The following is a 17,130-nucleotide window of genomic DNA, read 5'->3' as shown; positions in this document are numbered from 1 at the left end:
GCTGCTGCTGCTGCTGCTGCTGCTGCTGCTGCTGCTGCTGCTGCTGCTGCCGGGCGGCCGCCGCCACTGCTCCGCCCGCTGCCGCCGCCGCTCGGCGCGGCTCCCCCCTGACGTCATCCACGGCCCGCTCCGACATTCTTTCCGCTCCTACAATGTAACAAAAAAGGGGGAAAAGAGTCGTGCGGGGGCCGCTTTTAAGGAGGCGCCGGGGAGTTCCGGCGGCGTGCGCGGCCCGCAGGCCGGGTGGGGCGCGCTGACAGCGCCCCCCGGTCGCCCAGCCCTCCCAACCCGCCTCCTCCTGGGCCACCCCCCGCCCCGGGCGCAAAGTCCGTGGCCCGGGCTCGCTTTCGCTTTCGACTCCCGCGGCCCCTCGGGGGAGGGGACGAGCCGGCGGCGGCCCGCCACCACGGCGCAGGGTCCCTTGCCTGCCTCTGCCGCCGAGACCCGCACGGAGGCCGGCGCCCGGGGCTGCTCCCGCCACGGCTGCCCGCGGCGGAGAGGCCCGAAGACGCACCCCCGACCCTCGGGCTGCCCACCCTGAGGCCGCTCGCATCCCCGGGCCGGGCCCGGCGGCCCCGCTCCTTCCTTCCGTCCGCGCGTCCGTCCGAGCGGCGGCGCCCGACCGGCTCCCTTAAGCAGAGGCGCCTCCCGCCGCCTCCTCCCCCTCGCCGGTCCCTCCCTCTCAGCTCCGGCGAAGTTTGCACGTCAAGCCCCCGGAGTGGAGCCAGGGCGAAGTCGGAAACGCAGCCACCTATGGAGAAGCGAGCCGGCCGGTGGGCCCCGAAGACACCATCGAGTGTTGTCGCCGTCCGGCCCTCCCGCCAGGGGCTTCGGACCAGGGGCGCAGGGGTTGGTGCAGGGAGCGCTTCGCTCTCAGCTCGCGGACGGCCGCGCAGCTGTCAAAAAGCATGAATGGCAAGCCGCCGCCTAATATGTAGGAAACCACGGGCCGGCAAGGAAATGTGGCCCAGGTGCCATCCCAGGTGTCAGCCCGAAGCCTGGTGTTCGCCCGATGCCCACCACTAGAGGTCACAGCGTGCGCCCGGGGAACCTGAACTTCTCATTTAGCAAAGAGACCATAAAATCAGTGTAAGATGAAGAGAGAGAGACGGAAGCGAATCCGTGTACATGTTTTGGAGGCACTATCCAAAATTTCTCTATTTCCCCTTCCACTGCCCCTAGAAGTGATTTGTTCGCCCCCCGCCCGCGTTGGGGGGGGGGAATCTTGCCATTTTAAAATCAGACTCATTTTTAATTCGAGTTGTTAGTCCCTCCCTTTTCTTGGTTGCCTTTGCTTGGGAGGGCGGGAAGCCAGGGCTTGGAGAATATACAGCATTCCTAGAAAATGTGTCTAGAAGATAGTGTCTGTCAGGTTTTGTACACAAAATTAAGCACTAGCCCACAAAATTTAGCACCCCTTCCCAACACACACACACAGGATGCAAAGCTTTTGCTTAAGTGATAGGTAAAGATAGCAAAATAAAAGTCTACTTAATAAACTACAGCATGTGAAGTACTTGAAACAGTAGCAGACCACACCAGGCACCTTCAATAAGTGCTCTGTTGTTTCAAACTGATGGGAGAATCTGAAGCCTGAGACAGAACAAGGATTTTGATCATGTTTCACATGGCAATAGTATCAGCACTCCTGAGGCAGATGTGTCATAGTTGTTTGCTTACAGGTGCTTTCTCTAGGTGGAGAGGCAGAAGGTTTCATGTTTTTTATTTTGAATATCTGCTGTGACAGAGGCGGCCAATTTCTCTGCTACAGAAACAAAGTCCAACTTGCAGAAACAAAAATAAGAGCAAAAATTAAGAAGGAAATGTTCCTGCAACCTAAACTTAATTCAGGGCTCCTAAAGAGTTTCAGCTGAAATTTTACAAGCTTTAAAAATACACACATACACATATACACTTACACATGCATTTTTTATTTTATAAAGATTTAGAAATAACGGTGTAAAATTTTCCTGGACTGCATGCAAACTTAAGTTCCAAAATGTGAAATTATGCATGCTTTCTGTCATTAAGAAGTAGTAAATACAGGGGCCAGTCGGTTAAGTGTCTGACTCTTGATTTTGGCTCAGGTCATGATCTCAGGGTAGTGAGATTAAACCCCTCTCGGGCTCTGTGCTCAGTGTGGAGTCTACTTAAGATTCTCTCTCTTCCGCTCCCTCTGCTTCTCCCCCAGTCACACACCCTCTAAATAAATAAATAAATAAATAAATAACATCTTTTTTTTTTTTCCTAAGGTAGTAAAAACAAAATAACCAAAAATGGTGGAAATTATTGGAAGGATAAAAAATCATTTCTAAGGCCTTAATTTCCTGTATAAGTTACCAGTGAGAAAAATGCATGGGCAAAACATGTAATTAACCCTGTTAGTATCAAGGGTTCCTACCTCTTTTTTTTTTTTTTTTTTAAAGATTTTTTATTTATTTGACAGACAGAGATCACAAGTAGGCAGAGAGGCAGGCAGAGAGAGAAGAGGAAGCAGGCTCCCCGCTGAGCAGAGAGCCCAATGCGGGGCTCGATCCCAGGACCCTGGGATCATGACCTGAGCCGAAAGCAGAGGCTTTAACCCACTGAGCCACCCAGGTGCCCCAAGGGTTCCTACCTCTTAATATAGGCCCTCAATACTGGAAAAGGAAGTCCTCATTGCACTTTCAACTTTTCATTCATCCCAAATCACTGAAAAATTTACAGAATCACATAAAAATGTCCAATTTCTGTTTTCCTAGATTAAAGTACACAGTTCATTAATTGCTTTGAATTTTTTAGTTCAATATTTAAGATAAATGAAAATTTGAATTTTAATGTCCTTTGGACCTGCCATTAAAAAAAAAAAAAAAAAAGCTTAGGGCCAGCTATATAGATACGAAAGGGAGCTGGCCTTTTGAATATAGCCCTTCTGATCTCTGAGAGAGCAGTGTGAGAACAAAAATAAGGGGAAGAATGGCAAACATGAAGTACAGACTGACTTCCCCAAGACGCGGCTTGGTTTTCCTCTTTTTACATGTGAAATCCTTCAAGATTCACTAATACAACCTTTAACCAATGGGCTCAACATAGCACTTTATCATACTTCGCCTTCTGTCCTTATTGTTGCTCAATACCTCTTTTTTTTCTTCACAGTTTTTGAGTGGTTTAATAATGAAAACACAACAGGGCTTTAAGTGAAAAATACTAAGTATCCTCCTAGCATTATGATAGTTATTACGAGAAACTGTGACTAATAACAACTATCAGTACTGAGTACCCACTAGGGGCCAAGCACTGCCCAAGGTACCTTACTGCATTATCGCAACTGATATTCAAAACTGTATAAGGTAGAAGCTGTATTTCTTGCAACTTACAAATAAGGACAATGAAGGAGGGCTCTGGAAACCAGGTGCTATGAATTTTTTCTGGGTCCACATTCTGGCTCTTCTACTTACAAACTGTCATCGAAGCAAATGACCTAACCTGACTTGTCTGTACTTCAGCCTCCTAATATGTAAAATAGAGATAAAGCCAGGATTCTTCTGAGGAAAAGATCCATAGAAAGCACTTGGTACAAAACTTAAAACAAAATAAACCCTATCATAAGGGTCTAATATCAAACTAAGCAACCCAGATCAATTCTTATCTCTGAAATTTATTTGAATTTAAAGTTGAAGATGTGGGTACCAAAAGAATAACAGGCAACTCCAGGCACCTGCCCACCAATGCTATTCTGCTGCAGCCAATGCATCTTACTACACTCTCTTCACCCACAAGTACGTCTAAAATCCTCCCAGACTCTGATATCCATAGTTGGTCTGGGTTTCCCAATAGTTCAACTGAGTCACCGACAAAAGTCAAAACTGGTAACTGAGAAAGTGCAGTGTTCTGATATGCAAATTTGGGCAACATTTCCAAACTACTCCTTACAAATAAGGCATGGGTCTTTAAAGAAAAGTACAGCAGACACTCAAATTTTACCTACCAGGCCATAATAAAAAAACCTGATGACTTCTTACCTAAAAACCCCTCCTCCATACTCAAATATTTGAAATGAAAATTACCAATACAATTTGTATTCATTTAATGTAATTATTTTAATACAGTAGTGTCCCTTGTATGCTATCAATCCGTGTTCCTGCCAGTGTACTGGTGATGTCTTACAGCTCTGAGGATCTTCACTACCCATCCATACAGATAAATGATATGTTTCATAAGGTCTGAGTAATGAGGACTCAATTTTCCAAACAATTCCTGATTGCCTAACACATACCTGGCGCTCAGACCGGCACAAGGTAAACACAACACAGTAATTTTGTTGAGGACCTGATAAGAATAAGAAGTAGGGGAAAAATTTTAATTCATCAAAATGCTCTTGTGCAAAAGGCTGTCACCACCGATTAGACTATATGTGGCTTAAGAACTAGGCCATCAGACGTGAAATGTTGCCAAATTCTGGGCATTTCATCCCTTCCAGGGATGCATTTAAAATATGGCCTTACTTCACCATCCAAATTTAGGGATGTTCCCAGTAGGTGCCAAGGGTAACAAGGTCTCTCTTTACAAAAAGTATTCTTTGCACAGCAGATTCACTTGTAAAATGCTTTGTTCAAAGGCCAAAGGCATCACTAAGTGGAAAAAATAAGTTGATCTTTTCCAGTCTTTAAATTCGGTTTAATGTAAAATGGCTGAAACTGTCCAAAAACTTCTAAGATGCAAGACCCCACACAAACAGCCATTTTATTTGGAAAGCAAAACAAAACAAAACAAAACAAAAAGACCCCACAGGTCCCACAACAACATTTTAATAAACTTGAAAACCAGTAACTACAGTATATTTATCTGTGCAAATTACAGGGTTGGTAACAGAGATTCTCCATTATCAACCCCAAAGAATTGCAGTTATTTGAGTAACAAGAAACTCAGATCCCCTGAATTAGGAATGTGTTGGTTTTGGTTTCTTTATTTCTCCTAAAATTGGCTGAGCCTTTATTCATATCCTCTCTCCTTCATCTGACCACACCTCTCTCTCTTCCTTTCTTCTCCAGAGCCAGGGCTCTGCTCTCTTCCGCATGTGGGGCTGGCAGGCACGGACCCTTTAACCACACTCCCTCTAGTGAAATACTTGCAGCCTGTCATGAACACCTCTACTCCAGCAGGGGGAGAACAGTGGAAGGAGGAAACTGAATTCAGCTCAGTAGCCAGCACTGCTCACAACCAAAGGCAAAATGAGAAATAATAAGGATAGCGGCAGAGGTGGAAACTTAAGGATGATGGGCAGTTACCTTTTTAGAGATTTAACCTATACACATATTCATTCTATAAGCTGTGCCAGTTGCCAAGAGATCCAAAATTTTGAGTTCTGAGTTTGCTTTCTTAATCACAAGTGTAAGCTACAGGCGAATTCTCCCAAAGAAACATTCACCAGTAACAGCAAACTGAAGGAAGAGAAAATTTTAAAATACAAAATAATAAGGGCACCTGGGTGACTTAGTCAGGTTAAGCGTCTGCCTTCAGCTCAGATCACTGGGATTCTGGGATCAAGCCCTGCATCGGGCTACGCTTCGGGCTCCCTGTTAGGCGGGAAGTCAGCTTCTCCCTCTCCCTCTGCAGCCCCCGTGCTTGTGCTCTCTCTCTCTCTCTCACTCTCTCCCAAATAAATAAAATCTTAAAAGTAAAAAAAATACAAAATACAAATAGTGAGTTTTAACTTTAAACTGAATAAAGACCAAGTGTTCTAGGGACTTAATATTGGCCCATAATTTTAAACTATTGACAAACTTGATTTAAAATCTTCACTTAAAGCCTTTAAGTAGCTAAAAAAGAGAGAGAGAAAGAATAGAAAAAAGTTATGGGAAAAAATGGAGAAGTCAGACTAGCATTTAGCTATAAAAAGAAGCTGACTATATAAAGTTCTAGTGCACTGCCTCAGATGCAATAAAATGCAAAGATTAAACACATTGTTAAAAATAATTTCCGAAATCTTTCTACTGATACAGGTTTTACTGACATGACTGTAAATATCACAACCTATGGGCCCAGCAGTTAAGAACATGAGTTCTTAGCCGAATCCCTGTGCTACCATATGTGGTGTAATTCTGGGGAAACCATTTAACCTCTTTGTACCTGTTTCCTCATCTATAAAATTAGTAAAACAAGAGTATCTACTTTATGAGGAAAATTAGGAAACCTCACAGTACAAAAGCACCCTGTAAATGTTAGCTATTTTTATTAACACCATGTCTGTTACACAGAAAGTCCCAATTTTAATGGAACCACGCTACAGTGTCAGGTCAGTCTTGCAGAATGAAGAATGGTTTTAGTTATGTCAGTCCTCACTCTACCAGTTGTCAGGACTCCCCACTGACCACTGAAGTCAGTAAAAGCTTCTCACCTAGCACTCCAGGCCCTCGCAAGTTGGTTCCATTTCACCACAACCACCGTGCTCCCTCCAGCAGGTACTCTACAGTCCAGCCAAAATGACCAATCTATAGCTTCAAACATGCTCCGCACTCCAGAGCCCTGGTGCCCAGGCTTTGTTCATAAAGGTCACTCTATTTATTATACTTTGCGTCTGTTGATTTAAATCCTACTTGCTCAACCAAGGACCTCCTCAAATTCCATTTCTTTAACAAAATCTTCCCTGATTCCTCACACTTAAGCACGTGAGAACTCATCTCCACCTCTAAATCATAGGATTTCATGGACTGAGGTTAAGAATTCATGCTCGAGGGATGCCTGGGTGGCTCAGTAGATTAAGCTGCTGCCTTCGGCTCAGCTCATGATCCCAGGGTCCTGGGATCAAGTCCCGCATCGGGCTTCTTGCTCAGTGGGGAGCCTGCTTCTCTCTCTGCCTCTGCCTGCCACTCTGCCTGCTTGTGCTATCTCTCTCTCTGACAAATAAATAAATAAAATCTTTTTTTTTTTAAGATTTTATTTATTTATTTGATAGAGATCACAAGTAGGCAGAGAGGCAAGCAGAGAGAGAGGAGGAAGCAGGCTCCCTGCTAAGAAGAGAGCCCGACTCGAGACTCAATCCCAGGACCCTGGGATCATGACCTGAGCCGAAGGCAGAGGCTTTAACCCACTGAGCCACCCAGGTGCCCCTAAATAAATAAAATCTTTAAAAAAAAAAAAAAAAAGAGTTCATGCTCAAAATCAAAGTGGCAAAGAGATATATGCTTAGTCTTCCCAGGAATCAAACATTTGCATTCCCAACATAAGGGTGTCACTGGGAGCTTAGAATGTACCTACCCACAAACCTGGGATGTGTGGTGGCCAGTTCCCACAGTTAGTCAGCAAAATGCTTTAAGGCTGAACTCTAGGACTAACTGTGCAGGTGTGTCAGTGCAAAGGGAAGGAACAACACATCTTCTTCCTTCTTTCCTCAGCAAAGTTCCAGCTCTGAGCAAAGTCCTAGATTCCACAAATTCAACCCCCTGACTTTTCCCCATTCTTTGTGATCCTGTAGCCATCTGGGTTTGTACTGCTTCCCAAAGGACAGACTGTTCCACAAAGGCTTTCATCCCCTGTCCACCACCAAAATAAAACCTTCCTTTTCTTAGCAAACATAAATGGCACGCAGATTTAACTATTTTTCATTAAACATGTGAATGAATGAATACTGTTTTCTGTCTTCAACCCCTAATCCTAACACATATTCTCTCATACAGAAGGGAGACCTTAACCCAAAAGACTTTATAGATGTGATGGTCCCTAAACCTGTCTTCCTGGACACACACAATTACTGCATCCCCATGGCCATTCTGATTTTAAATGCTACAATCTATGAAAGAAGGCAAAGTTTCCGACATTTTAACCTCTTTAACCTTTTATGGATCAAAGAAAAATCTGGAGGACTCTTCTCCACCTTCTACCACAACCTCCTCCCCACCAAATTGCTCCAAGTAAAGGAATTTCAACAGAGGCAGAAAAACAGAATTGAAACAAAATTGCTACTGCTGAGGAGTCTACCGTTGCTACTTTCCAAAACCTCTTGCCTCTCTCCACTTCAGAAAACAGGTATTTTCACAAAGCATTAGGATTTTTCCAAATAGTTTCTGTAGGGGAGTGGCAGCAGAGGACAGCAATCATATGTAAGTGGTTAGTAAGCTAGAATCTGACTTACCAGGTAATTTCTTAAAAACAGAGCCAAATAGATAAATGGGGCTTCACCAAAACCATTAAACCTTTGGGCTTCAAAGGACAACTTCAGGAAAATAAAAAGACAACCCACAGGGAGAAAATTTTTGCAAACTGTGTATTCTAGTAAGAGACTTGTATCTGGAACGTATAAAGAATTCTTATAATCCACAAACGGGGGAGGCAAGTAATCTAATTTTTAAAACTGGCAAAGGATTTCAAGAGACGTTTGTCCAAAAAGATAACACAAATAACCAACAAGCAAAGGAAAAGATACCCAATATCATTTTTCATTTCAGAAATACATCATGGGTTAAATAGGTAGCTCAGTGGGTTAAGCGTCTGCCTTTGGCACAGGTCATGATCCTAGAGTCCTGGGATCAAGCCCTACTTCAGGCTCCCTGCTCAGTGAGGAGCCCGCTTCTCCCTCTCCCGCTACCTGCTTTTCCCCTGCTTGTGCACATGCTCCCTCTCTCCGTCATATGAATAAAATCTTTAAAAAAAGAGAGAAATCCATATAAAATCCACAAGAGATACTGATTCCCACCCATTAGGATGTCTATTATCAAAACAAAACAGAAAATAACAAGTCTTGGCAAAGATGTAGAGAAATCGGAATTCTTGTATATTGCTGGTAGGAATATAAAATGGTACAACCCCTGTGGAAAAGCCTGGCAGTCCTTCAAAAGGTTAAACACAGATTTGCAATAAGATCCTATAATTCTACTTCTAGATATATACTCAAAAGATTTAAAAGCAAGGAATCAAACACAGATTTGTACACCAATATTCATAACAGCATTACTTACAACTAAAAGGTAGAAGCAATCCAAGTGTCCATCAACTGATGGAGGAATAAAATTGTGCATATCCATACAATGGACAATTATTCAGCCACTAAAAGGAGTAAAGTACTGATACATGCTACGACATAGATGAGCCTGAAAAACAAGCTAAGGAAAAGAAGCATGACACAAAAGGCCACATATTATATGATTTCATTTCTATAAAATATCCAGAATAAGCAAATCTCTACACACAGAAAACAAACAGGTGGCTTTCAGGGCGGGGGTGGGGGGGGGATGAGGAGTTAGTACTTGATGCAAATAGGGTTCTCCTTTGGGAGTAATGAAAATGTTTAGACCTATATGGAGGGGACAGTTATACAACACCATGAATACATTAAAGATTATTAAATGGGTAAATCTGTAGTATTTGAATTATATCTTAATTTTTTTTTTTAAGCCAACATTAAACTTGGAAAATTTCACACAGAATTCCAGATTGACTTCTGAAAGATCTCTATGATCTCACACTGGCCACAAGGTCCCTCAGGACAACCATCAGTGGGAGTGAAACATGTCCTGGAGTCTATCTCTGCCACTGCCTAACTCTGGACCTTAACAGGACAGGTTTTGTCTCTGCCTCAGTTAGCTTCTCTATAAAAGGAGGATCATAACAATATCTACACCTCATCTATGCAGTATCATAACAGTATTCTACCTCATCAACTTGTTACAAGGAGTCAACAATGTAATATGCTTAGAACAGCACTTGCCGCATAGTAAGTGCGCATTAAGTGTTAGCTAATTTTATATTTTATACTTTATAATCCTCATCCTCTTTGTAATAGAGGTAAATCGCATTTGCTTTTCATTTTTTGTTTTTACAAATGAAAGTATAGCATATAATGTAGCAGTCTAAAAGAAAGAAGTAGAAAGACAGCCAAGGTAAAAATTTTTTTAAAGCAAATTGCAAGGGGACGCCTGGGTGGCTCAGTGGGTTTAGTCCTCTACCTTAGGCTCAGGTTGAAATCCCACTGTCCTGGAATCAAGCCCCACTTCGGGCTCTCTGCTCAGCGGGGAGCCTGCTTCCTTCTCTCTCTGCCTGCCTCTCTGCCTACTTGTGATCTCTACCAAATAAATAAATAAAATCTTAAAAAAAAAAAAAAAAAAACTTGCCAAGTACTTGCATAATACATGGCTATTTTTGTGAAACAGTAATAGTGATGAGGATGACAAGTCTATGCATAGGAAACAGTCTAGATAATTCTGGACTTATGGAAAACTGGAAGTGAAAGAATGTAATTAAAGGGACTTTTTATTAACATACATATTTATATAATGTTGCAATTCTTCCAGCTTTATTGGAATATAACTGAAATATAACATTATGTAAGTTTAAGATGTGCATATTTTGATACACCTACTGAAAATGATTACCACAGTAAGGTTAGTTGACACATCCCATCTCCTCATATAGCTACCTAAATTTTTTTTTAACAACCTTTTCTAAAACCAGGAACTATAATATGGGTATTTTTTTAAGGAGAACCCCTAAATTAATTTTGTTTGAAGCCCTTGTATGAGTGTCACAAAATTTTATCAAGTAAATCGCAGTTATCACAGATTGGTAAGACCAGAAGCCATTTACTTTGCTTTGGAACACAGAAGCAGGGATTCCCAAAACACCAACCTCTCTTTAGTCTCATTCTTTCTCATGGAATACATGCTGTTATACTTTACAGCCTCCAGCAGAAGAGATTCTAGCAGGCAACACCTTTCAGTACCTGGCCCAACATCCTTTTTCCAGCTTTACCATCCATTAGTCCCCCTTACAAAGATTCCACTTGAGCTAAACAGAACCTAAAATATACATCTCTCAAATGTTTTTCTGCATGCCATTCTTTTTTTTTTGTTTGTTTTTCCGATTGAGGTAAAATTCACATAACATAAAATTCACAATTCTAACCACTTTAAAGTATACTAAGTGGTATTTAGTACATACACAGCATGCTATAACCATCATCACTATGTGGTTCCAGAACATTTTTACCACCCCAAAAGGAAACCCTGTACCCATTAAGCAGTCACTCCCCATCTCCCATCCCTCCCCCACATCTGTTTTGTCTCAATAGATTTGCCTATATTGGATATTTCACATAATTAAAACCACACAATATGGGGCCTTTTGTGTCTGGCGTCTTTCAGTTAGCATAATGTTTTCAAGGTTCATCCATGTTGGAGCACGTATCTGTAATTTATTCCTCCTTATGGCTAAATAATATCCCATTGTGCGGAGATACCACAATTTATCTATTCATCAGTGATGGACATTTGGGTTGTTGCTACCTTTTGGCTATCATTGCATGCCATTACCTTTCCTTTCCTTCACTTTCACCTCCTAAACAAAGTCAAGCTTTTCCCTGAGTTTCAAATTAACTCTTACCCTCCCCAATTTAGCCTGTCCCAAAGTTCTCATCCTCTGAATTCCTTCTCCACTTCCATAGGTGAGGGATCAAACTGTCACTAGACGGCAGAATCCCAAAGGCTTATTTAGGTTTACTCAAGCTGTTTTTCTTAAATTAGTTGCTAACATTGAAAAACTCAGGGAAAATAACTGAAGTTGAGTTCAGCTCCCTTAAAAATCTGCCTGGCTGATTCCAATAACCACAGCTGACCTGGTTTTTACCCTTGGTCACAGGGGTGCCTGGGTGGCTCTGTCAGTTGAGCGTCTGCCTTGGGCTCAGGTCATGATCCTCAGGAGGTCTGGGTCCTTGGATTGAGCCCCACATCCAGCTCCCTGTTTTCCTCTTCCTCTGCCTGCCACACCCCTGCCTATAAGCATGTGTGTGCTCTACCTCTCTGTCAAATAAACAAACAAAATCTTAAAAAAGAAAAAAACAAAAACAAAAAAACAGAAGTCAGATCAAGTCATTCTTCTACTCAAAATCTTCCAGTGGCATCCCACTCCTCCCAGAATAAAAGGCCCAGGGAATGGCCTTTAAGGCTGTACTCACTGGTCTTGTACCTATCTGATCTTATTTCCTACCATTCTCCTGCCTGCTCAAGCAGCTCTGACTCTCACCTTTCTCAGAAGGCCCAGGCAGGCTCCTGCTTTAAGCCTTTGCATGTAACAACGTTCACTCCTTCATCCTTAATGCACAGATCTCACCTTCTCAAAAAGCCTACCCTGACCACCCTTATTTAATGCTAAAACTCCACCCCTCATCAGCACATGATTCTCATTATCCTGACCCGCTTTTTCTAGCCAATTCTCATCATCTAGTATAATGTATTTACTTACTAAATTTTCTATGATATGTTTCTTTCCATGAAAAAGTAGGTGGCACAATGGCAGGGACTTTTGTCCCTCTGATTTGCTAATTAATCCCCAATGCCCAGAGAGCACAGCATGACATAGGTAGGCACTCAAACATTTACTGAATGGGTACTGGGCCTATAATCAGTTGGCATGAAAAGGGTCTGCCCTTTCAGACTGGTCATAAATTTGACAGTTTCTCACAGTTCTACCTGGCCCATTTCAGTACTCTACCTGTCTGGACTTGAGTTCGTCACACTTCTTGCGGACTTGAGTTTGTTATGCTTCCTCCTTTCCTGCCCCTTGTCATTGACTTCCTGGTATCAAATTAATCTTTCTGTCTGAATACTATTCAAAAAAGAATAAGTCATGGGGTGCCTGGGTGGCTCAGTGAGTTAAGCCTCTGCCTTCAGCTCAGGTCATGATCTCAGGGTCCTAGGATCGAGTCCTGCATCGGGTTCTCTGCTTGGCAGGGAGCCTGCTTCCTCCTCTCTCTCTCTCTCTCTGCCTGCCTCTCTGCCCACTTGTGAGCTCTGTCAAATAAATAAACAAAATCTTTAAAAAAAAAAAAAAAAAAGAACAAGTCATAACTGTAACCTGTGAAAACCACCTCCTATTCTCTTTTCCTCTTCAAGGATAATCCCTCTGCTCACAGTAGAAGCTCAGTTGAACAACTACAGACTAAAGAGCTCCTTTAGCATTTCTGTCAAATGTGTTTTCTCTCTACCTCCCTACCTCCCTTCTACCACCACCCTCACTGCCGCCCCCCCCCCCACCTGTTGCTCACCACCATCTAAGAAACCACTGCTTTTCTGGTGCTTTCCAGACATTCCACAATGAATGCCATCCTTTGTGATGACTTTGATGATCCCTGAAGGATAACTCTGAAATGCTGGCCTTTCAGCTTTAGGTCAGAAAATTTTAGGTGCCCCTTTTGAGGGCAGAGACTTCAGAGCCATCCTGTCACATGTTCCAAGCACCTAAACAGAACTGCTACATTCTCCCTGAAGCTCCTGTTTCTGTTTGTAAAGTTATCTTTGAGGATGAGTTATTCATGTTGTTCAAAATGTTTCCATCTTTGCTACAGTTGCCTCAACCTAACTGAAGCCCTGCATTTGTTGCCTAAATATACAAGTTGATCAATTTCAGAAGCTGAACCGCCTTTGGTCTTCCCTGTTTGGATCATGCTCAGTTTTATCCCTCAGTGACTCATCTTTTTTTTTTTTTTTTTTTTTTAAGATTTTATTTATTTATTTGACAGAGAGAGATCACAAGTAGGCAGAGAGGCAGGCAGAGGGGGAAGCAGGCTCCCCACCAAGCAGAGAGCCCGATGTGGGGCTCGATCCCAGGACCCTGGGCTCATGACCTGAGCCGAAGGCAGAGGCTTAACCCATGGAGCCACCTAGGTGCCCCTCAGTGACTCATCTTACATTGCATCTTAAGCTCAAGCTCCCTCACTCCTCTCAGGAGTAGATAGGAAAATGGATTTTTTGTTTTAATAAAAATTTCTCCAGGACTTTTTCCTCTTTTTCACAGTATGTGAAACTTACCACCCTCCTCCCCTAATATTAAATGCACAAAGGCAAATACGTAGTGAGAAACTCAATTAATAGTGACTGTTATTGGGCGCCTGGGTGGCTCAGTGGGTTAAGCCTCTGCTTTCGGCTGAGGTCATGATCTCAGGGTCCTGGGACTGAGCCCTGCATCGGGCTCTCTGCTCAGCGGGGAGCCTGCTTCCCCCTCTCTCTCCGCCTGCCTCTCTGCCTACTTGTGATCTCTGTCAAATAAATAAAATAAAATCTTTAAAAAGAAAATAGTGACTGTTATTTTTGTAGTGATCTGGGACTGCTCATGAGCACACACTGCCTGGCAGTCTAGGCAAAGGCTCTGGGCCCAGAGCGTGTGTCTGAAGAACTCCTGCTTCTTTTAAAATTCGCTTAGGATCTTCCCTGCTCTGAGCAGCTGGGTCAACATTGTTTGAAGAGAGAAGAAAACAGGAGTGAGAGAACAGAAACACAAAGGGCACGTCTTTGAACAAATTCCTAGGAAAAGGTGGATAGGGATGGACAGTGGGAGATGGTCCTATCTCCAAAGTCTTCCTACAGTGTTAATAAGTTGGGGATGGTCATTTAGCACTTTTTCTTTTGACACACAGCAAATAATACTGTACTCTTAAATTCAGTGTCATTTCCTATTACAAGATCATATTCAGGGTTATACTGGAGATCTTACTCAGATACCCTGAGTTTTAAGAACTACCCTCCTCTGGTAAAAGTCTGACTCTGTTATAATCAGAAGCATTGCATTTATTCAGCGGTGCTATGCTGGGACAGCCAGTTACCTTTTCTTCGGAGAGCAGGCCAAAAATTCTGATTGAGTCACCAGTGGATCTTCATCTGCTGTGATTGTGGAAGCTCTTTCTTCTTAATTCTGTTTGGATCTACAAAGAGAGAAAAGGGAAAAAAGGAGGAAACAATGGATAAAGCTAGTCAGGGATCTACGATCTCATTTGCCGCCGGATGTTCCGAAATTATTCTCTCTCTCCTGAAATGTCCAAGTGTTAAAATTAGAGGCACTTTACCAATCTTCTAACAAATGCAATTCGGTTTTTTTTTTCTTTTTACAGTGAATTTATCTGGCTATATTTACAATAACCTAAGAACAAATGACTACTCAATGTGTACATAGAGGCAGCCTCCTGGGGCTTAAAATCATTGTGTGTAATTTGCCACTAATGACTTTTCACTTAATTTTTGAAATGGTTATTCAGAGAGCCTGCTCCTGTGAAACCTGTCAGTATCACAAATTTAAAACACACACTGAATGAGATTATTATTTGGAGAGCTCACTCAGTCCTTTATTATTCAGCAATTCAAAAAAGTAATTCATAACACTACAAACAGAAAACAAAAACTCAATTAAGCCATCCTCCTAAAAAGCACAAGGGAATTGTGTGTTCCATCATGCACGTATTTCCATAGATAGGCATACATATATATTGCAAGTAGAATGTGGTTACTATTAAAATTAACTTGGGAGAGGAGCACTGAGTTAAGGAGTCAAGGGACTGGAGGTTAACAAACTAGAGTTAGAAATTAAACCAGTTTTCAAGTCAGACAGGCAGCACAAGAGAAAACAGCAAATACAGGTAATGACACAGCTACGAAGCAGATGCTGTCAGGGTGTAAAGCACAAGGCAAGCTGATTTCATATGAAAAATTCACTATTAACATACTTCTCTTCCTATAATCCTCAAAAGCTATATAACAAGGCTGGATGGCAAGAAGATTGTTTTGCTTAACTTTCACTCTAAGATAGTAAGCCAAAATTTTCTATGGTCTGAGACGCTAATAAAGCAACTCTAAAAGTCAGGAGCTGAAATTCTATACCATGTTTTGAACATTTATTCATAATTATCTTTACTGGCTCTTAAGTTATCCTGGATCATATCCTTTCCCTCTTCCTTTTAAGAACAGTTTCAGGGGGCGCCTGGGTGGCTCAGTGGGTTAAGGCCTCTGTCTTCGGCTCAGGTCATGATCCCAGGGTCCTGGGATCGAGCCCCACATCAGGCTCTCCGCTCTGCGGGGAGCCTGCTTCCTCCTCTCTCTCTCTCTCTGCCTGCCTCTCTGCCTAGTTGTGATCTCTGTCTGTCGAATAAATAAATACAATCTTTAAAAAAAAAAAAAAAAAAAAAAAAAAAGAACAGTTTCAGTTTCGGGACGCCTGGATGGCTCAGTTGGTTAAGCAGCTGCCTTCGGTTCAGGTCATGATCCCAGCGTCCTGGGATCGAGTCCCACATCGGGCTCTCTGCTCGGCAGGGAGCCTGCTTCTCCCTCTGACTCTGCCTGCCTCTCTGTCTGCCTGTGCTCACTCACTCGCTCTCTCTCTCTGACAAATTAAAAAAAAAAAAAAAAAAAAAAAGAACAGTTTCAGTTTCATCCATCCACAAAATGCTATTCAGTAATGTAAACATTCAGTAATCATTCCTCCAATCGTTATAAGCCAGTTGTTTGTCTTCCTCAGATTTCTAATTCCTTTCTAGTCTCCTATCTTTTAGAATTTTTCTCTGATTTCCATTTTAGTGTTCTTTTTCTGCCTTATTTCCAATAAAAGCCACTATCTTGCTTAACATGTCTGTCCTGAGCCAAAATTCATTTCTCTGCATCTTAAATACTTTACAGCTACACAAAATCACTCAAAGGAAGCTACAAATTACCAGGATAGAGACAGCCAATAAAGATGTTATGTTAGAGATAACCATTCGGCCCACTGACAGTGATTCCTTCAGAGTAGACTAGAGGTGGAACAACATTGACATCAGATTAAACTCTGTGCTTGATAGCATGAATTCATTGGGTCAAGACTTTTTTCCGTTTTCCATAAGGATACTCCAGCCATATCCCCAAAGTACCCAAGGAAGTCATCAGATTTTGGGTGCCATGAAATCGTCCCCAAGATAGCATTTGCCTTTAAAAGAATTCACCATTTACTAGCCTGCATACCTCAAAAATGCTTTAAAGGAAATTCTATTCTTAGAGGAAAAAAGGTAGTGGCAGTTACTAAAAATAAGCACTTAAAAATAGCAACTTCTCTTAGAACAGGGGGCAGAAAGGCAACCATCCTATGTTTGTATATGTTCTTTTTTATCTTCACAAGAACATTGTACTCAAAAGAGCTCTTGTTATGGTCCCCATTTTACTAGCAAGGAAACAAACTGAGAGAGATCATAATTTGCTCAAGATTGCCCAGTAAATAAATGGTTTGGAATTGGAACTAGAGGGAGGCTTTTGATGTTATTTAGTTCCCTTACCAGTATACCAAACTGCCTAAACAGTGACTTAATTTTGTTTTGCAAAGACAAAGATATATTGTTTAAAAGGTAGACTGTAAAGCATTTTCTAAGAA

The 17,130-nt window shown here is 42.2% G+C and overlaps 1 protein-coding gene across 1 annotated transcript in view; it reads right to left on the bottom strand.

Moving 5' to 3' along the window:
- The window catches only part of LOC111144075 (ataxin 7), a 104,915-nt gene extending 90,239 nt beyond the window's left edge, over positions 1-14,676 (bottom strand). Inside the window, exons 1-2 of the mRNA XM_022498173.1 lie at positions 14,567-14,676; positions 22-147 (exon numbers count right to left, since the gene is read on the bottom strand). Of these exons, the coding sequence (XP_022353881.1) occupies positions 22-136 (115 nt within the window). The 5' untranslated portion in view covers positions 137-147; positions 14,567-14,676. The remainder of the gene's footprint in view (positions 1-21; positions 148-14,566) is intronic.
- Positions 14,677-17,130: the final 2,454 nt, after the last annotated feature.

This window comes from Enhydra lutris, unplaced genomic scaffold (assembly GCF_002288905.1).
Source record: "Enhydra lutris kenyoni isolate GAN:26980312 unplaced genomic scaffold, ASM228890v2 scaffoldscaffold10, whole genome shotgun sequence".
NCBI lineage: Eukaryota > Metazoa > Chordata > Mammalia > Carnivora > Mustelidae > Enhydra > Enhydra lutris.
This window is presented reverse-complemented; position numbering and strand designations above follow the sequence as displayed.